A 27,784-nucleotide genomic window follows, 5' to 3' on the forward strand; every position below is an offset into this window, starting at 1 on the left:
AGCATGTAAAAGAATGAAAAATGTTAAAATATAATTTAGCCTTGTACTCATCCATAACCAATACAGAAGAAATACTTAGTTCTGAATGGGAAGATGGGAAATATAAATTGGGGAAAAATTAGTATCAGTGCCACAAAATTTGAGCATTATTGAGCCTTTATCTTTCTTTTCTCCACTTGAAATTTACTTGCAGTTGGGGATGGATGTAATGCCTGGAGTGAAACACCTGAAATGAATTCCCAATTTGAAGTTGGTATCTATAATTTACTGTCTCTTCAATGGGGTGTCTCATCACATGAAAAATGTTGCTTTGTTGAATTTGATCTTAAAGCAAGGCCTCACCTAAAGGAGGAAGGGTCCAAATGCCTTGACCGTTTTTTCCCCTCAGTCCATACTACCAAAAACAAACCACTTATTCACTTCATTTGGTAACTTACCAAATAACCCTGTGTCCCATGTGTATTTGCTGCCTTTACAAGTCTCCCATGCGACACCTTGTCAAAAGCTCTGAAATTCGTATAAGCTTCATCAACTGCATTACCCTCTTCTACACACCTGGTCACGTCAAAAAATTCAGCCCAATTTGTTAGGCATGACGTCCCTCTGACGAAGCCATGCTAACTATCCCTGATCAAACTTTGCCTCTACAAGTGGAAGTTTGGTAACAGTGGCCACCATATTTGCCTACTAAAAGTTGTTTCACTGCAAAGTAATTACACATAAAAGCATTTGGAATTTTTGCGGTTTGATTTTAAAAAGTGCTGCTTGTAGCATGCTTTGTTTGAATAGAATGGCTCTAGATTGACTCCTATGTCAGTCCCAAAATTATTTTCATTGAAATATCATGTAAATAAAATGAATCAAATCACTGCTGTCAACCACCCCCTCTGATATTACAAGATCAGCTCCTTGGGAAGGTGATCAGATGTGACGTTGTAGACCTAACAAGGCAACAGTTTGGAGGCCTAATTTTTTCATAAGCTGTTTTAGCATCAAGTGTGGCTTTCTCACCCTGCTTTTTTTTTTGCCAATATTTGAGTTCTAATAGCAGGGTAGAATTCACATCACTAAATTTTATTGGCCAAAATTATTCAGTGTCAGTGCTTGTTTTACTCTTTAATTCTGCTCAAATATGCTGCATTGCATTTCCTTGTAAATACTAATGCCAGAGGGATACATAACCACTTTATCCGCATAACAGTTCATGGGAAGTATCCATTTCTAACTTGGAAATTTTGATTATAGTATTGATCTTCACAATGAAAAAGGGAATTGTGTTCACTTGGTTCCTCCTCCCCACCACCCACCTAACTTCACCTTCTTGAGCAGGAAACCAAGAATGGGAAGGAGTTAGTCTGATTGCGAGCAGCAGGGTGACAAGCAGAGGTAGCAGGCATTACAGCCCCTTTGCAGCTCACTATTTGAAGCCAAGTTCTGTAGAACAAGGAAACCAGGAGAATGAAACTTGATGCCTGTGGCCAGTCAGGTCACAAGAGAGAGAGGCTCAGAAAAGGTGTAATGCAAGAGCTGCCATGATTGTTATAAAGAAAACTAAAATGGTCTTGTTGATTTTTGTGGTGCTGTCTGACCAACACGGTGGCAGTGTTTGGCGCTGCTACCTCAACGCCAGGGACCCAGGTTAGATTCCTGGCTTGGGTCACTGTCTGTGTGGAGTCTACACATTCTCCACGTGTCTGCGTGGGTTTTCTCTGGGTGCTCCGGTTTCCTCCCATGATCTGAAAGTCGTGCTGGCTAAGTGCGTTGGCCATGCTAAATTTTCCCAGTGTACCTGGGAAGTGTGATGACTAGGGGATTTTCACAGTAACTTCATTGCAGTGTTAATGTAAGCCTATTTGTGACACTAATAAATAAGCTTAGAAACTTTAAACAGATTGTTTAGAATGTGGTTGCTATGGACCAGTCTGATCAGTATGCATAAAATGCATAATTACAACCTGAAAACTGGCCATTTGACTCATTCTTAGTCCTAGTAGGCTTTTGACTTCCATGTAAGCAAATTGACCACTCAATCGAACATTTTCCCAATATAACTCGTGTTTTTCTGCTTATGGTATAGCAAGAAATTGAGAATTTTAAGAAGTTGAATGTGATCAGTAAAGAACATTTTGATACTCTCGCACCTGAACCTCCAGTTGACCCGAACCAGGAGGTGCCTCCTGCACCACCAAAGGCCCAACAAGGTAAGATCAATCTAGCCTATAGCAAGCATCAATTTCTTAATGTCTGATTCCTGTTTCCTCTTTATGATTTCAAGAGCAAGTTCATTAGTTGAATTTAAATGCACAAGAAGTGATGGGTGACATCTACTTTAAAGTAAATTCTATTTGTGAGTTTACTTACACTAGATCACAGCTCCTGCATTGTATCTATAATGCAAATTGTTTCTGTTTTTATGGCTTTAACAAAAATGGATCAAATATCTAATATATTTATTTCATCGATGTTTGTTTGGCATGCTGGCAGAAACAAACTTTTTGATTGTATAAGGATCAGTGAAGCAATAAATAACACAGGATTGCAGTAATGTTATTGAGGTGCTGGGTTAGTGTTCAGAGAACACAATCAAAATTGCACAGTTTATAAATTTGAATTGAATTTAAATAAAACCTAAATAATCTTGGAATAAAATGTTGGTTTCTGTAAAAAGCCCATTCATTGTTTTGGCCATTATTTGGCAGTAATCTCGGCATCAAAGTTTGGACACAACAATCCTTCCAAGTTATCCTCACCAACATCTTGGTGTCTGGGGCTGAAGTGTGGACGGTTATTCACAGACTGGTCAAGTAATAGACTGACATCGGTATGGTTTTCTAAGTATGACTGTCAGTCAGTGCCTAACATCCTTTGGTATGCTCTGGCCAGTGTCAGAACTGACAGCAGTGCTGTGAACAGTCAGGTGATTGTGGTTCTGGGAGTCCTTGATGCTCAGACCCCATGAAATTTCATGGCTTCAGGTATATGGCAGTTTCCCACTGATTTATCATTTATCACCCTCTGTCAACCACTTCACAGCTACTCCGTATTGAACACCACTTGGGGCAAAATATATATTCTGGTTGGAGACTTCGATGTAGCACTTGGCCAGTTGTTTAGTTACATGGGCCCTTTAGATTCTTTGTGGTCATGCGTGTGCCACAGTTTAAAGCGACCAGTTTATGCACTGCAAGTTTTAGGTTGCTGTGTGGCCATGCAGCTTAGAGGGAATATTGGTCCCCACCATCATTGATTCCAATCTTCAGATAAAGTCAGTTCACTTAAGTAATCTCTCAAGTGCCTGAATGCGTTGTATACAGCAATTGGAATAGATGAGTACTGGCTGCATTCAAGCTATGCTGCTGCAAACTGTGCTCTGGATTTAGCAATGTTTCCTGCCAATCTGCTTTAAAACAGCTTCAGCAGTACCTGAAATGTGGTGAATTGTACAGGTATGTCCGGTCCACAAAAGCCAAGACCAATCCAACCTGATAAATTACTATCTCTTCAGCCTACTATCAATCATCACAGCAATGGAAGGAATCATTAACAGTGCTATCAAGCATCACTTGCTCGGTGTGGCTAGTTTGTTTTCTGCCAACACTTTGCTCCAGATCTCATTGCAACTTTTGTGCAAACATGGACAAAAGAGTTGAATTCCAGACATGAGGTGAGAGTGATTGTCTTTGACATCAAGGCAGCTGGGTTTAGAACCAAGGAATCCTATGGGATTTGAGAAAACTCTCCAGTGGTTGGAATCACCCTTAACACAAAGGAAGATGTAGCAGCTTCCAGGATGCTGCAGGAGTTTCTCAGGATAGTAAACTAGGCCCAATCATCATTGGCTGCTTCATTAATGACTTATGCCAGCATGTGGTCAGAAGTGGGACTGTTTACTGTTGATAACAACAATCAGTTCCATTTTTCAAATAATGAAGCAATCCAAACAACGTTCAGGTTTTGACTGATAAAGTTTCAAGCATCATTCAAGCCACACAAGTGCCAGGCAATGACCAACAAAAACCGGGAAGTTATTTTGTTGGGAGACTTCAGTCAAGCTAATATAAATTCCTCAGTGAAGTGGTCCACCTGTACATAAAAGCATTCCCACTTGGGCTGATAAGTGGCAAGTTCTGTATGTACTGAACAAGTGCTACATAGTGACTGTATCCCACACTCATCTCCTTTCACAATCAAATGTGTTACAATCCCTAAATCCCTTAACATGACCATTCGAGGCCGTCAAAATTGAAATTACAATTAATTAATTGATTACAATTTCAATGCCGTTATTACAAGAGGGGTCACGGCTTGCTATTCTGTCATAAAACTCCCAACCTGACTCCCCAACGCCCTGCTCGAGCTGTCCTATTCAAGAGGAATTAGATGCTGACCTTGTCAGCAACACCCACATCCCATGAAAGAATACATTAAGAAGAGCGTAAAGGAGATCATCATCGGTTTCGTAAAGAGGCATAAGAATACAAAATTAAAGGAAGTTATGATAAATCGTTGTGTCACACCTTCTCCACATGCTGGATTTTGTATCTGGGCACTACGTTTTAGGAAAGATGTAAGGGCTTTAAAGTGGGTGCAGGAAAGATTTAAATGAGAATGGCTCCAGTGATGAGGTCATTTTTGGAGAAGAATGGGTTGAGAAAATTCTTGGAGATGTTTGAGATTATGAAGGGTCCAAACAAAGTGCATGGAGGAAACTATTCCCATACACAGAGGGGTCATATTTGAGATAATTAGCAGAATTGTTGATGATATGAAACTCTTTATGCAGACGGTTGTGAGTTTGGGAATGGCACGCCTGAGAGGATGGTGGAGGCAAATTCAGTCCAAGTTTCCAAAAAGGAATTGACGCGGTGATTAACGCTGCTGCCCCTCAGCAGCAGGGACCCAGGTTCAATTCCTGGCTTGAGTCGCTGTCTATGCAGAGTCTACACGTTCTCCCCATGTCTGTATGGGTTTCCTTCCAGTCCAAAAAACGCGCTGGTATGGTGCACTGACATGCTAAATTCTCCCTCAGTGTGTTCAAATAGGTGCTGGAGTGTAGCAACTAGGGGATTAAAGTAAAGTTATTAATTAGTCACAAATAGACTTGCATTTTCACTGCAATGAAGGCACTGTGAAAATCCCCTAATTGCCACAGTGTAGCGCCTGTTCAGGTACACTGAGGGAGAATTTTTAGCACAGTAACTTCATTGCAGTGTTAACATAGGCCTACTTGTGACACTAATAAATTAACTTCTAAAAAAAATATACCCATGGATCTGTGTGTTTCAAAACTTTTCTCAAATTTCCTGTCACTCAAAAAATATTCATGCAGGTCAGGGCATAGACAGGTTTCGATCAATCCTATTGGCAATTGTCACGTGGTTTCGTGTTACCCTTGCAACCTCTATTTTACTGCAAGTAAAATCTAACTGATTTTACTTGCAGTAAACTGCTTAAGGGTGGTGAAACGTAAGTATACTAAAACATAAAACCTTTGCTTTGAGAAGAGCAGTATCAGAATATGAGCAAAGGCTGGTATTTAAATGGTATTTCAATGTTTTCTATGTTACAGAGAACCTTTGTTACTATTTAAACCAAAACCATATACTTACGGAAAGAAATCTTGAATTGCTTGTGTCTGACAGATTATGCTGAAGAGTTAGCCAACAAGTTGTTTGGTGTTGCTGAAGCCCCACCATCGAACCTAGCCCGTTCTTTGCCGACAACTGTACCAGAATCTCCAGTATGTCCTACCAGAACCCCAAGGACTCCACGTACACCTAGGCTACAGGATCCCAATAAAACACCACGGTTCTACCCTGTTGTCAAAGAAGGACGGCCCTTAGACGTTGAGGTATTAACTGTTTCTATTTTTAAGAGAAATAGAATGATGTGTAAAGATTTTACCTGACGTTATTTTGGCCAAATTCTGAATGCACTTAAACTGTACTAGGTAATGCCATGTCCCAATTGGCAGCTAATGAGAACTATGCTTTGTAAGATGTGCTCATTTTATCATTATCTTCTAGTCGAATCTTATTTGCTTATTGAATGATTTTAAAAACTATATATGTAAAATTTTGGTCAGATTTTCCTGTGGATGCTAACCCAACTGTATCATTGCTCAGGAGTGTGGAATGATACAAGACTGGTTATGTCATATTGTGATTTGGATGCTATCCTTTAGGTGTGGTGGCCATTTGCTTTCCTTGTCTGTCTTTCTCGTTTTTTTTTCTCTTATTATAAACACATGATTTAAATTATAACTTCCTAAAGCATTATTTTACCAAATGTTATTTTCTCTGTTAGAAAATGAATTGCTTTCTAGGAAATACAGAAAAGATGATACTCATTCAATTGGTGATTTGGAAATTTCCATAAAATACAATGTAAACTTTAAAACCTGAATTAGCAATGCTAAGCCATTTAGTATTTTCAGACTTTACCTGTGAATTTGTGCTGTAAACTCATGATTTCAAAGCAAGATGTACTTCATTACTATCATATTCATTTTATACAGTACTAGTCTTGCGATATATCCCTATTTAACCTCATAATCTCTCTACCTCAGGCCCTTTCTGACCTCACAGTAACTTGGCCCAAATACACGATGTGAATGTGTGCACTAGGCTAAAGTTAATTTACTGAGGCAGAAGCTAAGTTATTGGTAGTTTTTAATTCCAGGTGATTTTTATTGCAGACACCAAGGAAAAGAAAAACAAGGCATAGTTCAAATCCACCACTTGAGTGTCATATTGGTTGGGTTATGGACTCAAAAGAACATAGACCAAGAACGTCATCTGTTAGGTGAATACTTTTATTTATAGTATTTATTAATACTGCATTATTTTTATTTATAAAATGTAGAAACCCAGTGCAATTATAAACCAACATTATGATAATTGCACATTGTATCAATTTTACAAATATCATTTATTGATGTATATCAAATGCATAAGGCATTTCCATTAGTTTTCCATAAAAATAGAAAATACAGCCATATGTACAATGATTGTAATATTGATAATTGTAATTGCATAATCAGTAGACTGCATATGTTCACTTGACTCAAGTGAACACAAATCAGTACAAATGGGTATGATCTAGTGGCCATTACAGAGACATAGTTGCAGGGTGACCGGGACTGGGAATTGAATATCCAGGGGTATCAGACATTTCGGAAGGAAAAGGAGGCGGGGTAGCTCTGTTAATAAAAGATAATATCAGGGCGGTAGTGAGTGACGATATAGGCTCTAAGAAGCAAAATGTAGGATCGTTGTGGGTAGAGATAAGGAATAGTAAGGGGAGAAAGTCACTGGCGGGTGTGATCTATGGGCCCCAGATAATAACTTTTGAGGTGGGGCAGGCTTTAAACATGCGAATAATGGATGCGTGCAAAAACGGAACAGCAATATTCATGGGGGATTTTAACCTGCATGTTGATTGGTTGACTCAAGTCGAATGCGGTTGTCTTGAGGAAGAGTTCTTAGAATGCTGTCGGGATGGTTTCCTCAAACAATATGTTACAGAACCTACGAGGGAGCGAGTTGTCTTGGATCTGGTCCTGTGTAATGAGACAGCTAGAATTAAAGATCATCTTGTGAGGGATCCTCTTGGGATGAGTGATCACAATATGGTTGAATTTCTAATACAGATGGAGGGTGAGAAAGTAGAGTCCCAAACCAGTGTCCTCTGCTTGAACAGAGGGGAGTACAATAGGATGAGGGTGGAACTGGCTAATGTAGACTGGGAGCACAGACTAGTTGGTAGGACAGCTGAAGAACAGTGGGGGATTTTTAGTGAGATTTTTCTCAGTATTCAGCAAAAATATATTCCAGTGATAAAGAAGGAATGTAAGAAAAGGGATAACCAGCCGTGGATAACGAAGGAAATAAAGGAGAGTATTAAATTAAAAACCGATGCATACAGAGTGCCAAAACTAGTGGGGAATTAGAAGATTGGGAAAGCTTTAAAAAACAACAAAGAACGACTAAGAAAGCGATAAAGAAAAGAAAGATTATGAAACTAAACTAGCACAAAATATAAAAACTGATTAGTAGAAGTTTTTACAAATATATAAAAAGGAAAAGAGTGACTAAAGTAAATGTTGGATCCTTAGAAGACAAGAAGGGGAATTTAATAATGGGAAAGAAGGAAATGACCGAGGCCTTAAACAAACAAGTTTTTCATGTCGGTCTTCACGGTAGAGGACACAAATAGCTTGCTGAGCATTAACGGTCGTGGGACTGTAGCGGGTGAGGTCCTTTAAAATGATTAATATTACTAAAGAGGTCGTGTTTGGTAGACTATGGGACTAAAGGTAGACAAGTCCCCGGGCCCAGCTGGAATGCATCCCAGGGTACGGAAAGAAATGGCAGAAGTAATAGCAGATGCGTTAGTAATTTATCAAAATTCACTGGATTCTGGGGAAGTGCTGGCTGATTGGAAAATAGCTAATGTTATGCTGCTGTTTCTTTAAAAAAAAAAGGAAGTAGACAAAATGTGGGTTAACTACAAGCCAGTTAGCTTCACGTCCGTAGTTGGGAAAATGCTGGAATCCATCATTAAAGAAGAAATAGCAGGACACCTGGAAAAGAATGGTTCGATCATGCAGATGCAGCATGGATTCATGAAGGGAAAGTCGTGTTTGATGAATTTACTGTATTTTTATGAAGATGTAACAAGTGCGGTTAACAGAGGGGTACCGGTGAATGTGGTGTTTTTAGATTTCCAGAAGGCATTCGATAAGGTGCCTCACAAAAGATTGCTGCAGACGATTAAGGTACACAGAGTTGGGGGTAAAGTGTTAGCGTGGATTGAGGATTGGCTAGCTAACAGGAAGCAGAGAGTTGGAATAAATGGGTGCTTTTCTGGTTGGCAGTTGGTGACTCATGGCGTGCCGCAGGGATCGGTGCTGGGGCCTCAACTGTTTACCACATACATAGACAATCTGGAGGAGGGGACCAAGTGTAGCGTAACAAAGTTTGCTGATGACACAAAGATGAGTGGGAAAGCGAATTGCGTGGAGGACGCGGAAAGTCTGCAGAGAGATTTGGATAGGCTGAGTGAGAGGGCGAGGATCTGGCAGATGAAGTATAACGTTGGCAAGTGTGAGGTTATCCACTTTGGAAAGAATAATAGTAAAATGGACTATTTATTTAAATGGTGAAAAATTACAACGTGCTACTGTGCAGAGGACCTGGGGGTCCTTGTGTATGAATCACAAAAACTCAGTCTGCAGGTGATCAAGAAGGCAAATGGAATGTTGGCCTTTATTGCGAGGGGGATGGAATATAAAAGCAGGGAGGTCTTGCTGCAGTTGTACAAGGTACTGGTGAGGCCGCAACTGGAGTACTGTGTGCAATTTTGGTCCCCTTATTTGCGAAAGGATATATTGGCCTTGGAGGGAGTACAGAGAAGGTTCACCAGGTTGATACCAGAGGTGAGAGGGTTAGCTTATGAGGAGAGATTGAGTCAATTGGGCCTGTACTCATTGGAGTTTAAGATCCCCCCCCTCAGCCTTCTATAGATACATATAAGATAATGAAGGGGCTAGACAGGGTAGAGGCAGAGAGATTCTTTCAACTTAGAAAGGAAACAAGAATTAGAGACACAGCCTGAAAATAAGGGGGAGTCAGTTTAGAAAAGAGTTGAGGAGAAACTTCTGAGGATAGTGAATCTCTGGAATTTCTCTGCCCATTGAAGCGGTGGAGACTACTACATTGAATATGTTTAAGTCACAGATAGATAAATTTCTGATCAATAAGGGAGTTAAGGGTTATGGAGAGCAGGTGGGTAAGTGGAACGGAACCACTTTCAGATCAGCCATGATCTTATTGAATGGCAGGACAGGCTCGAGGGTCTGTATGGTCTACTCCTATCTCTTATGCTGTTATGACTCTATTGATGTACTAAATCTCAGGAGGTTCCATCATGGGGTGTTCATGCTGAGTTCATAAATATTCAGTTATGCTACAAGAATTGTTGATGAATAATAAAAATGTGTAATTCATACATAATGTAGAGATGCTGGCGTTGAACTGGGGTAAACACAGTAAGCAGTCTCTCAACACCAGGCTAAAGTCCAACCAGTTAATTTGATAGTCCTCCCACAAGCTTTCGGAAATGCTGTTCCTTCGTCAGCTGTGTGGAAGGTTCCAGTGCAGGTTAGATTGATTAGCCATGCTCAGTTGCCTCTTAGTATCAGGGAGATCAGCAAGGGGTTATGGGGATGGGGCTTGAGTGGGACTGTTGTCGGTGCGGCTCGATGGGCCAATGGCCCCTTTCTGCACTATGACAAGGAGCTAGAAGTTATACTCCAGTTATATAAAGCCCTGGAGCATTGTAAGCCATTCTGGGGAAGGAATACCACAAAGAGATACAAGTTTAAGATAATATGGAAACCAAATGAGAGAGTTCAGAGAAACTATTTCCACTGGTTGGCTCTTCTACACATCTACAAGGTGATAGAAGTCAAGAACTGTTCCACTATCAGTAGTTGTTGCTAAATCAGTGGTTAATTTCAAATCTAAGATCAATAGATTTTTGTTTACCAAAATTATGAAGGGATATGGCATGGGATACAAGGGGCTGTTGCCTTGTGGATCCACAACTGGCCTGCCTGCAGAAGGCAGAGAGTGGTTGTAGATGGGTCTTTTTCTGCACAGAGGTCAGTCACCAATGGAGTGCCCCAGGGATCTGTTCTGGGACCCTTGCTGTTCATTTTCATAAATGACCTGGATGAGGAAGTGGAGGGATGGGTTGGAAAATTGGGTGACGACAAGAAGGTTGGTGTTGTAGATTGTTTGGAGGGTTGTCAGAAGTTACAGCATGACATAGGATGCAAGACTGGGCGGAGAAGTAGCAGATAGACTTCAACCCGGATAAATGTGTAGTGGTTCATTTTGGCAGATCAAATGGGATGAAGGAGTATAATATCAAGCGTAAGACTCTTAGCAGCGTAGAGGATCAGAAGGACCTTGGGGTCCGGGTCCATACGACAAATCGGCCTGGCAGGTAGAGGATGTGGTTAAGAAGGCATATGGTGTACTGGCCTTCATCAATCGAGGGATTGAGTTTCGGAGTCAGGAGATAATGCTGCAGCTTTGTAAGACCCTGGTCAGGCCGCTTTTGGAGTACTGTGCTCAGTTCTGGTCGCCTCATTACAGGTAGGATGTGGAAGCTATTGAAAGGGCGCAGAGGAGATTTACAAGGATGTTGCCGGGATTGGGTGGCATGCCTTATGAGGATAGGTTGAGGGAGCTTGGTTTTTTCCTCCTTGGAGAGACGAAGGGTGAGAGGTGACCTGATAGAAATGTATAAGATGTTAAGAGGTATAAATCGGGGGGATTCTGAGGCTATTTCCCAGGGCTGGAATGGTTGCTACAAGAGGACACAGGTTTAAGGTGCTGGGGAGTAGGTACAGAGAAGATATCAGGGGCAAGTTTTTCACTCAGACGGTAGTGGGTGAGCGGAGTCGGCTGCCATCGGTGGTGGTGGAGGCACATTCAATAGGATCTTTTAAGAGACTTCTGGCTGAGTACGTGGGACTTAATAGAATTGAGGGTTATAGGTATGGATATGATCGGCACAACTTGTGGGCCAAAGAGCCTGTTTGTGCTGTAGCTTTTCTATGTTCTAAAGAAGGGTGCATAGAGTTAGCTGCAGTTTGCCCATGACCTGATTGAAACCAGAACAGGCTTGAGGTGTAAATTGACCTACTCCCATTCCTATATTTCTAAAATCAAAATTTTTAATCAGTATCTAGTCCACCACTTATGGTTAACCTATTTTTAATAACTGAAAATATACAGAACTATTTACAAGTTAAGGTTTCTTCATAAATATAAAACCATTTAAAAACTTTTAAATTGTGTTTATTGGTGGCATTCTATCTTTTTAATTTTATGTCTCCTTGAATGGTTCCAATTAGTAGTAACCTATGGAGAAAATTTTGATCTATGGGTGTTGCTGATTTTGTAGGTGGGACCAACTTCTGGTATAAAATATTTTAAACTGGTGCACAAGGTGGTATTGAATGTACTTCACATGTAAAACTCTGCATGTGTGTGCAGATTTGTTTAGTTTGATAAATTTTGCTGAGAAAACCAGCAATAGGCTGGGAAATCTCCAGCCTGTAAATTGGAGAAATTACAAACCGGCTTCAGCATTTGATTCACAAGAAACATGATTAGAGACAATGTTGTGGGGAAAATAAAATTAAATTCCTAGCTTTGACGTTGCTTTCATCTTTTTCAGTAGTTCCAATGCCAGCCCTTCAGAAGGCACACCATTTGTTGGAAGTTACGGCTGTACACCAAACTCTCTACCCAAATTCCAGCACCCCTCCCATGAGCTTTTAAGAGAAAATGGCTTCACCCAACAAGTTTACCACAAATATCGTCGGAGGTGTTTAAATGGTGAGCCTGTTTCCTTGTTTTAAGTGGAGGTAGGATCGTCTGACCATAACACACACAGGACATTCATCAAACATAGTAACGGTTCTACTAGAGTTTGTGCAATGTTTTTTGTTTCAAGATATAAGCTTTAAAAGAAATTTATGTTAATGTTTTTTCCACAATGTACAATTGAAGAAAATATCTTAACCTGACAAGTTGTTGCAAAATCGGTATTTTTTACTGATGTAGCAAGTAAAAACAAATGCTGCTGATACTCGTGGCACCTGTTGTAATCCAATAAAAACTGCTTTCCTTGATTGAAGGTTCCTATATTAAATTTTTAGCTGTAACTTTTTACAGGTAAGAAAGACTAGATTGGCAGTATACCACAGGTCATGAAGGCAGCACAGTTGTTGGCACTGCTGTCGCAGCGCCAGGGACCTGGGTTCAAACCCCTGGCTTGGGCCACTGTCTGTGCAGAGTCTGCATAGCCTCCCCATGTCTGTGGGTTTCCTCCTACAGTCCAAAGATGTGCAGGTTAAGTTGATTGGCTGTGCTAAATTCTCCTTCAGTGTGCCAGAAGAGGTACCGGCGTGTGGCAACTTGGGGATTTTCGTAGTAACTTAATTGCAGTGTTAATGTAAGCCTGCTTGTGACACAAATAAGTAAATGAATAAGATATTAATGTGAAAATTGTTGGAGTTGCAGACTGACAAATCCTGGATCCTAATGGACTTCATTCCAGGGTCTTAAAGGAGGTGGCCAGTGAGGCAGTTGATGCATTTTAATTTTCCAAAATTCCCTAATGGATGGTTCCATTAGATTGGAAAATGGCACATGTGACTCCTTTATTCAAAAAGTAGGAAACTACAGGCCAGTTAGCTTAATGTTTGCTAAGGGAAAATGTTATTAAATACCTCATTAAAGCATTTAGAAAAATAAATCAAGATAATTAGGCAGAGTCAATGTACTTTTGGGAGAGGTCAATCATGGTCAACCAATTATTAGTGCTCTTTGTAGAAGTGCCTTGTGTTGTGGATAAAGGGGAACTTGTGGATGTATTGGCCTTAAATTTCTAAAAGACATTTGATAAGGTGCTGATGTAGGGGGTAGTATTTAAGCATGAAGAGAGGATTGACTAGTTAACAGGCGGCAGAGAGGAGACATAAATAGGTTGTTTTCTGGCTATCAAGATGTGTGCTGTAGGGATTAATGTTGAGGCCTCAGCATTTTATAATTTATATCAATTACGTGGATGAAAGGACTGAAATTTGCTGATGATACAAAAATTGTTAGCAAAATAAGTTGTGAAGAGGCCATAAAAGCATACTATCCACATAGTAAGAGATTGCAGAACTCTGAGGTGCCTCGGGGTCTGCGTGTCCTAGTGCATGAATCACAAAGGGTCAGTGTGCAAGTGCAGCCAACAATTTGTTGGTTATTGTGAGGGGAATTGAATACAAAAGGTAGAGCTGTTATCCTTCAGTTATGACGGCATTGGTGAGACCATTTCTGGAATACTGCATACAATATTGGTCTCTCTTTTTAAGAGAGGATGCGATTGCAGTGGAAGAATTTGGGGAAGGTTTACCAGACTAATACATAGCATGGTTGAATAGGTTAGACTTGTGTCTGCTGGAGTTTGGGAGAGTGTGGCTTGATTGAAACATAAGATCCTGAGGGATCTTGACAGAGTAGATATGGAAAGGCTGTTTCATCTTGTGGGAGAATCTAGAACCGGAAATCACAATAAAAATAAGGGGTTATCATTTTAAGGCAGATGACTAATATTGAGGGTCATGAATCTTTCGTACACTCTTCCTGAAAAGGCATTGAGAGCAGAGTCTTGAATATTTTTAAGATAAAGGTATGGAGATTCTTGATGAGCAATGGTCTGAAAGCTATAGGTTGGAAAGGGGAGCTGAGGTGGCAATCAGATCAGCCATGGTTTAATTGAATGGTGGAGCAGGCTTGAGGGGCCAAGTGACCTCCTACTCCTAAATCTGATCACAGCACTTCCCATTGGGCTATGTTCGTGGTGATTACGATCAATATCATCAGCTTATGCAATTTAACTACTGAATACAGGCAATGTCAAAGAAGAGTAAAATGATAAGGAAATCTGGAAATGTGGTTGGTTGTAACCAGTTTTGTTTACTGACTATAGTCTTTAATCACCAAAGCCACATCATTAGTCAATTTATGTGCAATTTTTAATGTATTTCATTTAAAATCGTTTTGTAAAAAAACTACACTGTTTGAATCAATGACAACTCTGGTTCGAGCATCCATTTTTCTAGGCTCTTTCAAGCTCACTTTAAAAGGATACTGGCAATGCAACAGATTTACTTGCATTATCTTCACTTTTCAGAGAGGAAGCGGTTAGGAATTGGACAGTCCCAGGAAATGAACACGCTGTTCCGTTTCTGGTCCTTCTTCCTCAGAGATCACTTCAACAGGAAGATGTATGAAGAATTTAAACAACTGTCGCTTGAGGATGCAAAAGACAATTACAGGTACAATAATCAGTTGTAGTTGAAGATGAAAAAACAAAGTATAGAACAAGAAACTACAATTGTTGATACAGATCAAATTGGTTCTCCTGTAACAAAAACTTGCACGCATAAAAAAAATTCCAGAGCATATCATTCGTGCTGCTTAAAACAGAATGTGACATTGTAATATGATATTAGAACAGGTTTTCAGAACCTTGATCAAATTAACATATTGAGGAAGAAAATGAAGTGGGGAGAGTTAAGGAGGAGGCAAAATTGAAGAAGTTGGTAGGTGAAGGCACAACGATGGAGCAGTGAAAATCAGATGCTTCTTTACTTTAGTAAATTAATAACTAGTTAACAAAACAAATCAAATAGGAGCAACAGACATATCAGGGAAAGAAGTGGTGTAATAGTAGTCACTGGACTCGTAATCCAGAGAATCAGAGTAATGATCTGGGGACTATGTTCAAATCCCATCATGGCAGATGGTGGAATTTGAACTCAAATCTGGAATTAGAAGTCTAATGATGACCATGAAATGGTAGTTGTACAATTTTGGTTGCAGGTACCATTTTATCTTTTTAAAAAGCATTTAGATGGTTACATGGGTATGATGGGTATGGAGGGAAATGAGCCAATGTGGGTAATAGGGATTAGTTTAGGGGTTTTTAAAAAGGGGGGGCAGCATGGACAAGTTGGGCTGAAAGGCCTGTTTTCATGCTGTAAACCTCTGACTGTGGTTCACCAATGTCTTTTAAGGAAGTAAATCTGCTGTCCTTAACCTGGTCAGATCTAAATATGACTCCAGATCCTCAGCAATGTGGTTGACTCTTAAAATGCTCTCTGAAATGGCCTAGCAAGCCTTTCAGTTGGAGGGCAATTAAAGATGGTAATAAATACTGACCCAGCCAGCAATGCCCACATTGAATGAGTAGAAGTGGTAGTGTGGCATGACAGCAACATGTAGGAGTTTGTGGGAAGTATTTTGATATTGGACAACCACATCTACAATGAGATCTACTGCTCAACTTTGGCAGAGAGTTGGAATACAAGCTGCAGACATTGCAAAACATTGGGAAGGCAGAGATTACCTGAACACTTGTTCCTGGAGGCAGTCCCTTTAGAGTTTGTCAGTGCTTGTGATTGCAAGTCGGGTAGGTATGGTTTGGTGAGCCTCAGCTTTGATGAGCAGATACAAGGTACTTGTTACCTCTCGATGAAGATGAGATCTGCAGAGGAGCTGGTAGACTGATCGTAGCACCATACAGCTGAAATCCGTTCAGGTGGAGAGTATGTAAAGGAATTTCCCAATGACATGGGACAATGGGGTGGATGCAGTTTTCTGCTGCTGAGACTGGGAGTTCAGAAGATTGTGTTGCCTGCTTAGTGTCCAAGTTAAAGACATCTCTTTACGGATAGAAAAGAATTTGGTGCGAGGATCCAGTTGTTCTAATCCATGTAAGAACTAAGAATGATTGATTTACTCAGAGTTTGAGAAGTTAGGATCTAAATTAAAACAGAACCTCAGATGGTGATAATCTCGGGGTATTTTAAGTTACCCATCCCTTGACATCAGATTGAGCAGATTAGGGAATTTAAACATGTGGATCAAAGAGTTGGACAGGAGGAATTTAGTTCATGGGGCACTGGCACCATTACTAGAGGAGCTTTTCTGTTGGGCTGGACTGCATTCAAACCTTTGAGGTAAGTGCTCTGGCAAATACAACAGGGATGTGGATTGAATTTTAAACTAAGAGGTGGGGGGGTTCAAGTGAAGTGAAATTTAGAAATCTAACATGACAATGTGGTTACAAGGTGACCAAAGTAAACATTCCAGGAAATGCATTTCAAAAAGACAGACTACTAATGGAAGAGGAGTAGTCAGAGTTGAGGATGACGTAAGGACGTTAGTGAGAGAGGATTTTGGTTCAGATCAGGAAGTAGAATTGATACTAGAGATTAGGGAAGACAAGGTTCAATAACCACTTGTGCCACCACCACCACACCCCCCCTAGTTGAACAGAGTATTAAAGATAATTGAAGCTTGTAACAAAGGTGTAATAATTGTGGGTCTTTAATCAAATTAGCACAGATGGTCTGGAAGATGAATTTGTAGAATGTTTTTGTGATAGTTTTGAGAAGATTTGGTAGAATCAATTAAGGATAAAGTTATCTTAGATCTGGTAATGTACAATGAAGGAAGTTTAATTAGTTTCATAGAAAAGATCCTCTGGGCTTAAAAAGTTTTGTGATTTTGTTTTCTAAAATTTCCTGGATTCTGCAACAGTCCCAGCAGATTGGAAGTTAGCAAAAGCAGTAGCACCACCATTGAAGGAGAGACAACACATAGTGACAGGCTTGTTAACCTGGTCATTGGAAACATGCTGGATTCTATTATGGATGTCCTGACAGTGCACTTCGAAAATAATGGTATAATCAATCAAAGTCAGCATTGTTTTATGAAAGGGAAATGATGTTTGACAAATATATTGAAATCTTTTGAGGATGTATCTAAGAGTAAGTACAAGAGAATCAGTTGTAGTGTATTTATTTCCAAAGGTATTTAATAAGGTGCCGCACACAATAAGAACATAAGAAATAGGAGCAGGAGTAGGCCATCTAGCCCTTCGAGCCTCCCCCGCCATTCAATAAGATCATGGCTGATCTGTCGTGGCTCAGTTCCACTTTCCCGCCCTCTCCCCATAACCCTTAATCCCCTCTCTTATCAAAAACCCATCAACCCGCGTCTTAAAAATATTTAGCGAGGCAGCCTCCACCACTTCAACGGGCAGAGAATTCCAGAGATTCACCACCCTTTGAGTGAAGAAGTTCCTCCTCAACTCCGTTCTAAACCGCCCCCCCCCCCTTTATCTTGAGGCTGTGCCCCCTAGTCCTACTGTCTTTTTTGAGCGGGAAGAGTCTCTCCACCTCTATCCTATCCATCCCATTCATCATCTTATACATCTCAATGAGATCTCCCCTCATTCTTCTAAACTCTAACGAGTACAAGCCTAGTTTATTCAGCCTCTCCTCATAGCTCAACCCCCTCAACTCTGGTATCAGTCTAGTAAACCTCCTCTGCACTCCCTCCAAGGCCAAAATATCTTTGCGCAGGTGCGGCGCCCAAAACTGCACACAGTACTCCAGCTGCGGCCTCACCAATGCCCTATACAGCTGCAGCAAGACATCCCTACTTTTATATTCAATCCCCCTCGCGATGAAGGCCAGCATCCCATTCGCCTTCCTGACCACCTGCAAGCTGGGTTTTTGCGACTCGTGCACAAGGACCCTGAGGTCCCTCTGCACCGTCGCCTGCTGCAGTTTTTCGCCACGTAAGTAATAGTCCTTCCTACCATTATTCCTACCAAAGTGGACCACCTCACACTTGCCAACATTAAATTCCATTTGCCATTTCCTGGCCCATTCGCCCAGCCTATCTAGATCCTTCTGCAGACTCCACACCCTCCACACAATTTGCCGTTCCACCAATCTTGGTGTCATCAGCAAATTTCGACACCCTACACTCGGTTCCCTCCTCCAGATCATCTATATAAATGGTAAAAAGCTGAGGCCCCAGCACTGACCCCTGGGGCACTCCACTAGTCACCATCCGCCAATCCGAATAGCACCCGTTGACCCCCACTCTCTGCCTCCTATTTGACAACCAATCCTCTATCCACGCTAACACCCTACCCCCAACTCCATGTCCCTCGACCTTCTGCAATAACCTCTTGTGAGGTACTTTGTCAAACGCCTCCTGAAAATCCAGAAAGACCACATCCATCGGCTCTCCTCTATCCACCGCCCTAGACACATCCTCATAGAACTCCAGTAAATTTGTCAGACACGACTTCCCTTTAATGAAACCGTGCTGCGTCTGCTCTATCAAGCAGTTCCCTTCAAGATGCCTCGCAATTTCCTCCTTAATGACGGATTCTAACATTTTACCTACCACAGACGTTAAACTAACCGGCCTATAATTCCCCGCCTTTTGCCTGGCACCCTTCTTAAACAACGGCGTAACATTAGCCGTTTTCCAATCCTCCTGCACTTCCCCGGAATCCAGCGACGTTTGGAAAATAACCACCAAGGCATCCACTATCACCTCCGCCATTTCTTTCAGAACCCTCGGATGCATTCCATCCGGTCCTGGGGACTTGTCCACAGTCAGCCCCTCCAGTCTGTCGAGCGCCGCGCCTCTAGTAACAGTAATGTCATTAAGACCCTCCAGTCCTACCACCTTTCCATCACTAACACCCAGCAAATTATTCACGTCCTCCTCCGTGAAGACAGAAACAAAAAAGTTATTCAATACCTTAGCCATATCCCCATCCCCTACCACTAGGTCCCCTTTCTCATCCTCTAAAGGACCAACGTTCACCCTAGCCAGCCTCTTCCTTTTTATATATTTATAAAAACTCTTGCTATCCTTTTTTTATATTAAGCGCTAGCCCAGCTTCATAGTTTCTCCTACCCTTCTTTATCAACTTCTTTGTCAATCTTTGTTGACATTTAAACCTCTCCCAATCCTCTTCTCGCCCACTACTCTTAGGTACTCTAAATTCCTCCGCTTTTAATTTAACACTTTCCTTCACCTCCTTCGTTATCCACGGCTTATTACCAAGATAAGGGCTTATAGAGTTGGGCTAATATTAGCTTGGATAGAGGATTGGTTAACAGATAAGAAACAGAGTAGGGATAAACAGAGCATTTTTCAAGAATCATCAGCTGGGGCCTCAGTTCTTTACAATCTATATTAATGAGGAGATCATGAGTTATGTAACCAAGTCTGCTGACTATATAAATTTAGATGGGAATAAAAGCTATGAGGATGACAAACTGTGGCTGTGAAGAATAGACAGGTTTAGTGAGTGGACAGCAACATTACAAATGGACAAGAATGAGGGAAACTATTCACTTTGGTCGTAAGAACAGAAAAGTAGAACTTTTTTAATGGAGCGTGAAACTTTTAAGTATTGATCTTTAGAACTTTGGTTTATTCAGAGAACACACAGTCATTAGGCAAGCACAGCTAGGAAGGCCTTCCTGCAACATCCTTTCAAAACCTCCTCTATAGTCCTTGTTGTAATGCATTGAGTGATTAAAACCATCTAGCTGTGGTCTAACTAGTGTTGTATACTGTTCTAGTTTTACCTCCCTGCTCTGTACTCTATGCCAGGTGCCCTGTTCGCCACCTTAATTACCTATCCTGTAACCTTCAGGGATCTAAGGATGTGTGTTTTCAAGCTCTTCTACACTTAAGACATTAGTATACCATCTTAAACTGTTTCGTACCTCAAGTTTGAGTTTTACCAAATTTCGTAAAACACAGTGTAAAGATTTTTATCTATATTTCACTTACTTCATTGATGTGAGCAGAGCACTTGATCTTCAAAAATTCAAGCATTACTTTCTTTGGAATGTTTGTGCTGGTTTGTTGTGTTTCTGTTGCTCTGGGCAAATAATGGAAGGTAAACTATGAAACATTACCTGACTACTACTGACTTAGATATCCCTTCTGTGGGATTAATAGTGAATGTTGACATTTCAAAGAATTACCGTATTGCTGTTTGTTTAATCTTGCTGTGTGCAAATTGGCTGTTGTATTTCATGCATGACAAGAGTGTCTCTATTTGAAGTACTTCTATTGACTATAAAGTGCATTGGCACACCCTGAGGTCAGTCTGACTTGCTGGAAAATAATGATGATCAGGCCAAGTCACTTTGAAGCCTCTGAAGTAATGAGAAGCATATCATTTTTTTTCCCTTTGGTGTTAATTGTCTGGGTAAAATCTAAATAGGTACCTAGAAAAGTTGTAAATTGTTATGGTTGAAGAATCTGAGCAAATTGCATGCATTTAGAAATGACTTTCATTGTACAAAATAAATGCTAGGGTTACTAACTGACTTGCTTACTGAACCCCATCAGAAAAATTTGTTTTGGCGGCAAATCTCTGCTAATTGTACTGTGGAACTTTCTAGCATACGGTCCAGACCTGGAGGTGTCAACATTATCAAGAAATTGTTTTTAGTACTACCACAATGTGTTTTGTCCTATTTTCTTCTACTCTGTCCCCACAACTTTTAATAAGCCCACATTAGATCAAATTCAGGTTCAACTTAATTATATTATGTACAGTTTGTATATTTGATTCATTCAAGTCTGGCACTTCCAGCAGTTACTACCAGAATGACTACAGTTTAAATTCTAACTTTTTTCATTTGCGTTGCATTTAGAATAGTTGACATTTTTCCTTTTATTTCCCCCTCACTTTTTTGTTACAGATATGGGTTGGAGTGCCTGTTTAGATTTTACAGTTATGGATTAGAGAGAAGATTTCGTCATGACATATTCAAGGACTTCCAAGAGGAAACCGTAAAAGACTACGAAGCAGGTAGCCATCGTTCCAAAGCATTGAAAAGTAGCTTGTTGTATAGCAGTTTGTATGAGATGAAGGGTCTGTAGTTACAACACAGAAAAAATTGTTACTTTTATAAATAATTGCAAACGTGCATGGCAACAGGAATAGAAGATAAATTGATGACATATAAAAATAATCAGTCTTGGGGTTCTAAATTTATAAAGAAATTAATAAATTGACTATTTTTTTAGAACTAAAATGCTGCCTTCATTTCAGGACAACTCTATGGTTTGGAAAAATTTTGGGCTTTTCTCAAGTACACTCAAACCAAGAATTTGCCAATTGACCCCAAACTGCAAGAATACCTTAGCAAGTTCAAGCGTCTTGAAGACTTCAGAGTCGATGTGAGTATATTTTGCATTTTGTTCTTTATTCGTGACAGAGGATTTCTTCAGTTACTTGGGAATGACTTAGTGTTTACTTGGGTCTGCAATTGTAATTAGCTGATTATATTCATCATTTGCTTGGCTTATTAAGAATAAATAAGTTATAGTTATTGAATTGGGAAAGGATTGAATTGCCCAGGAATGTTTTTTGTGGGAATGTTTACCCATTTTGATCTCACTCCACTCCTACAATATACAAGACCTTGACCTACAGTACCAAAGCATTCAAAATGACAGGCTGTGAACATTCCAACCAGAAATGTAGCTAGCACTATATTGGTCTGGTGTTAAAATATTGTCTAACGTCCACACCAGAAACTGGCATTGAACCTTTACATATGCAAATAGTGTGAAACCTACTGCCTGCTTCACGAAATTAATTTGCCCTGATTGTTGCCAATCTGCATGTAGCCAGGCTTCAAAAGAGGCCACCACCAAATAGGTAGGTCTTTAAAAGGGGCTTGGCTTGATGTGGAGCTGGGCAAAGTACAAGAATGCCACTTGCTGTCGATGGCCACTGCATTCCCCTCTGTGCACAATGCAGGCCCCCTTGATTCTCCAGAGCCGTATTTGAGGGCCAGTGCCAGCAACGTAATGGCCTGTAGTTGAAAACATTTTTGCCAGTCTGATCTAAACGTAAAACTTACATTGAGAACACAGACATCTAAGGTAGGCAGTTGATTATTTGAGTAATTTAACATAGTTTGTTAAGTTTCATCAGATCTGATGCATTAATTAATTAGACAGAAAAACCAGTTTCAGATCCCAGAGGCTGAAAGGACGTTTGACAGTGTTGACCTCAGTAGCTTGTATTCTGCTCTCCAGTGTCAGAAAACTCTTCCTGTTCCATGTAAAGAAAGTGACTGCCTGATGAGCATTACAACCTCCCAGGACTGCACCCCCCTCCTAGAACATTTGTTAATATGTGCTTTTTATGGGGGCTGGTAGCTTACCGGTGTCAGTCACCTCTTCAAATCCTTCTGACCAATCTGTTACCTCCTCCCTTGATGATCACCATGCCCAAGGTCAGCCTTTTAGTTTGCATCATGCTGAGGGTCAGTTCCTGGTACTTTCCAAATACATGGAATAAAGGGGACAGAAGCAACATGGATACAAAATTGGTTGAGTTGAACTTTGAGGAGGACTGTGTAGAACTTGAGGATTTAGCAAGTTGGTGGAATTGGCAGATATGCAGCAGAGGAAGTTCAGTGTGGCAAAGTGCAAGGTCATGCATTTTGGTAGGTTTCTATGTAGCTATGCAAGTATTTGGAAAGGGCTAGGATGTGATCCTCTAAACAAACTTAATAAACTACATTAAATTACTCAAATAGTTAACTTCCTACCTTAGGTGTCTATGGTTTCTGAATCTAAATTTTACAGTTACACCAGACTGGCAAAAATGGCTTCAACCAGACCAATATAGCATGACGTAAACTTGAAATGGTGACCTCTGGCTTAGTGGATAGATGGAGTGAAGCTAATAAAATGTGCAATATCCTGAGCTTTATTAATAGGGGCATAGAGCACAAGAAGGTTATGCTGAACTTATGCAGGGCATTAGTCACACCTCAGCTGGAGTGTTGTGTATAATTCTGGGCACCACATGATGGGAAGAATGTTAACATGTTGGTGAGAATGCAGAAGTAGTTTCCAAGGATGAAAAACTTTAGTTATGAGGATAGATAGGAAAAGTTGGGACTGTTCTCCTTTTGGAGAGAAGAAGGCCAAGAAGAGATTTGATAGAGGTGCTCAAAATTGAGGGTCTGGACTGAGTAGATATGGAGAAACTGTTACCACTCATTAAAAGATCATGACAAAAGGGCACAAAGTTAATGTGATCTACAAAAGAAGCAAATGTGATGTGAGAAAAATCATTTTCACACAGCGAGTGATTCAGGTCTGGAATGCACTGCCTGGAAAGTGTTGATGGAGGCAGATTCAAGAGGGCCTTAGTTGTGCAATGTTTCTGTTCAAATGATCAAGGATGCAGGGAAAAGTATAATGCTCATTTAGAGAGCAGGTATGTTCACAGTGGATCATATGGTCGCCTTCCATGATGTAAAATTCTGTAACTCTGACAAAGGTTACACAAGATGCCATCTTACCAACTTAGGAATGTCAACATGGCAGTCTGAACCAAGTGACAGACCCTTCCAGGGTCTAATTGTTGCCTGTTTAAAAATTGTCTTTTGAGAAACTAATGCTGTTTAACTCATCTCAGAGTTCTATACTATGCAGAAAATGCTGGTTTATTTTTTTAACCCAATTTCTTAAATAATAAAGGCTCAATGGGACCAACTCCTTTCTGTGGGTGAAATGATTTCTAAGCTCTTGTTCTGAAATATTTTAGATGAAGAACATTTGCCTATTGTGTACATTTGTGATGAAAATTGATCATCTACCTGTGTAGCATTTCTTACGGCCAGTCTTTGAAGGATTTCTCCTTGCTCCTTACAAAGAAAGCTCCTATTCACATGATTATTGGTGAATAAGAAATATCATGCATAGCTTTTACAAGGCACAATTACAATAGAATAAGAATATTGATGTATCAGAACTTTGAATCAATAGTTTTTATTAATACTGCAGAATTTTTTGACTGCTCCATCATTGTCTTTGTACACTGCAAGCAAGTAGGTGATAGCCATTTGAAGTATTGTCCAACATAGAAAATGGCTGTTAAACCCTGCAATTAATTCTACAGTTTGGTCAGGCAAAACTGCTAAGTAATTTTACACCTTTGCCATTCAGCCCTGATCCTGAAATTGTCACAGAAACACAAACATATAACCTGCAAAATACTGCAGATGCTGTAAAAACTCGAGCCTGGCAGCTTTTGTTTTTGAAGAGTCATACAGACTTGAAACATTAGCTGTTGTTTTTTTTCTCCACAGACACTGCCAGGTCTGCCCAATCTTTCTTGCATTTTCTACTCATATTTTATTGCAAACTGTCATGTCTGTCTGATCTTTTAAGCCTGATCCCAGGCAGTAAATTATTGTGCTATATTTGTACAAGTGTCTGGTTGGTTGGTAGATATCCACTACTATCTTGAAGCTACTAATCAATTTTATACTTTCTGATCTAGTCATATAATCTGCTTACATGCTTCAGCATTTTAAAAGTAATATATTTTGCTCAATAATGTTCTTTGTGCTCTACTTTGGCAGTGTAGATATAATTATGCTTCTGACTTTTGTTTGTTGAAACGTGCTAATAATTTTTATTTCTTAGCCCCCATTTGGTGATGAGGTTGGTCGAAAGAGACGTTCTTCTGGGGCTGATGACAGTGGTCGTAGAAGACATCTATCGAACTCCTCTGCTAGTAAACCAGTAAATGCTGCTAAGCCCTTACTCACCAATAAGCCTCAGGTCTCAACAAACCCTTCCAAAAGGAATGCGTCATCTGGGAAATCTGAGGAGAACATGAGCCAGAATACTGCTGCCATGACTACCACTGAAACTGAAACACCTGAGAAATAGACTTTCTGCATCACGTCTCCCTGCTTATACAAATCGCATCAGTATTTTAAGCTCAAGGACCTTGTCCAGTTTTTAGACACTGCCTCAATGAAAGAAAAAACTTGAAAATATTCATCTTACTTTCAGTTTTGGGGGTGGGAAAACTTACCAAGTCCAAGTTTTGAGCTTTCAGCCAGCTGTTTGAGGAGGGGAGCTTGGAATCTAATCAATTTGTCATACCCCTCATTTTGATTTTCAAGAGTACCTTGAGCTACTGTTTACAGAAACGCATTCCTGCACAATATGCAAAAATTACACATTTGAATTTGGGATGCCTTACATTTCAATGAGGATTTCTCATACTTCTTAAAGAAGAAAATTTATTTTTTAGTCCATTACCATAGTGCTTTTGCAGCCAGTTCCTCCTATTGTTAATTATTAATTATATATACCTATATCAGAGTACATAAATTTATGTCTGGGAAGTGTACAATTGAAATTACTTGGGTAGGGAGAGAATAAAATCTGGAAAGAAAAACTATTACATCCAAGATGATATAACCAAGGTTGCAACATAAGTGAATGAATAACTTAATTAACAGTGTGTTGAAAATGGTTGTGCATCATCCTGGATGCAGAGTGTTTTAGGTTTAAAGCAGTTGGTTATATAGTTATTGACAATTTAATGGAGATTGTTACAGAATGACTTGCATAGATGGTATGGTTTGGGCTTGAATGAAAGTAAAACTGAAGAAGATTGTGCAGCTTTTTAAAAATGGTCTTCTGAATCACTAATATCTTGCACTGCTTAAGTTATCTGCAACTTGTTACGCAGATAAAGATAAAATAACAAATTATTCTCACTTCAGGAGGTACTGGGGGGGGGTCTGGTTTTGTTTCATTATTTTATGCTTATAGTGTGCTTTCAGTAAAGCACTACATTTGATTTGTAATTTTTTTAATGCCATTATATTGTTGTAAAATGTTAATTTTTGTGGAAATTTACAAAAAAACTTAAGTGCTCATTTGCTGAAGTGATTTTGTTTAATTTTGCTCTTGGGAATTATTAAGACAGTGTCATTTATTTTAAATTATACTTAGCAAAAGGTGGGTGGGTTGCTGGTTTATTTTGAAGGTTGTATTCACATTTGTGAAAATTACTGGAAAAACTTCAATCAGACACATTTATTCTATTTAAATATATGCTATTAAGAGTAGCATCCTAATGCAACCAGTGAAAACAATCTATTGGTCTTCCTATCTGTTCAGACTTGAATGTAGGAAAGTCTGGGCAGTAACATGAATTACTGCTGGTAATCAGAGGGCTAGAAAGAACAGTAGCAGTGTGGAATCCACATAACTACCATTATAAATATGCTGCAGCTGTACATGATTTAATTTGCTGAAATAACATGCATATAATACCTTAATGTATAATCCAGGCTTAAACCCAGCTGAACGAAGCAATTGTAAAATACTTGGATGAAAGATTGTATATACCATTTAAAGTAATCAGTTTAGAATATTTACCCTAATTTTTTCATCTAATGAAATAAGTGTGCACATCTAGCATTAGCGTGTGTAATTTGTGGCAATCTTCTCAACTTTTATAAAAATGCATATAAAAACATACAAAATCAATCAGAAAATGTAACTGGTTGCACTGTGATTCTTTGGAGACTCATTCTGCTGAGGGAAAACTTGACTCTCACTATGGTGGCTATTGTGTGCCAAGTTTTAAAATTCTCAAATGGATGTACCACCCTTGCGTTATGTATTTAAATTGAATTTTACAATTGTCATAAGTTTTTGGTCTCATTGTTCAAGTGACCTGTTTCTTACGCATCTGCCAAAGTGGTTTCTGCGCTAGACACAGGTAGGTTTGGAAAATCTGACTTGTGTGCCATGGTTTCTAATTTTTTCTTGTTATTCTGTGGGAGAGTGCCTTGCCTCTGCTACTGTGCTAACAAAAGTTGTAGATTTCAAAAACTTCTCTTTCCGCTCTGTATATGGAATCTGAAAAACTATAGCATTTCAAATTTCTTTAACTACAGAAATTACAATGTTCTTCATAACTATACACGACTGGGTAACTCTCCAGTGTAATATTTTGTATTCCTGTTGGTTCAAAATGAGATGAATTGTGTATATATATTGTGATTTCTGGTATTTAAATGTAAAGATCAGAGGTGGAAGAGCAATGTATACAATCTGGCAAAAAAAATTGCTCAGTGTTTTAATCACTTAAGTTACAGTACCTTGATAAATTTATCAATGTAAGCACATACCTCTGAGCAGTTAAAGCTAAATGTATACATTTGTAAATACACTTGAACATCACTTGTACACATGTCAAGTCGTGCAAGTTGTATACACAATATAATAGATGTATTTTCGCACCAGTTTTTTATGTAATTAGCATTTTGCGAATGCATAAAATTTGCAATGTCCATCTGGATCTGCACAAACAAATCCACTGCACCAAGTTACTTTGACTTAAGTGCAGTAAATTTACTTTTCTCCTACCACTTAATAGCTCCCACACATCTTACTCGAAAAAGAATTGTATTTTGAAAATATCATCTATAGCATTGCTCTTGTCCGAGGTGTCCAAGCTTTTG

The 27,784-nt window shown here is 39.7% G+C and overlaps 1 protein-coding gene across 6 annotated transcripts in view; it reads left to right on the top strand.

Moving 5' to 3' along the window:
* The window catches only part of LOC145346500 (la-related protein 1B-like), a 95,517-nt gene extending 67,998 nt beyond the window's left edge, over positions 1-27,519 (top strand). For 5 of the 6 annotated variants that reach the window (XM_080193841.1, XM_080193849.1, XM_080193885.1 and 2 more), the window contains 8 exons: positions 2,078-2,201; positions 5,643-5,851; positions 6,698-6,804; positions 12,256-12,416; positions 14,767-14,911; positions 21,179-21,288; positions 21,532-21,659; positions 24,936-27,519. In XM_080193841.1, the coding sequence (XP_080049967.1) occupies positions 2,078-2,201; positions 5,643-5,851; positions 6,698-6,804; positions 12,256-12,416; positions 14,767-14,911; positions 21,179-21,288; positions 21,532-21,659; positions 24,936-25,184 (1,233 nt within the window). In that variant the 3' untranslated portion in view covers positions 25,185-27,519. The remainder of the gene's footprint in view (positions 1-2,077; positions 2,202-5,642; positions 5,852-6,697; positions 6,805-12,255; positions 12,417-14,766; positions 14,912-21,178; positions 21,289-21,531; positions 21,660-24,935) is intronic. The other variant, XM_080193857.1, reaches the window with a different exon arrangement.
* The last annotated feature ends 265 nt before the right edge of the window (positions 27,520-27,784 follow it).

This window comes from Carcharhinus amblyrhynchos, chromosome 1, assembly GCF_965287045.1.
Source record: "Carcharhinus amblyrhynchos chromosome 1, sCarAmb.v2.hapA, whole genome shotgun sequence".
Classification (NCBI taxonomy): domain Eukaryota; kingdom Metazoa; phylum Chordata; class Chondrichthyes; order Carcharhiniformes; family Carcharhinidae; genus Carcharhinus; species Carcharhinus amblyrhynchos.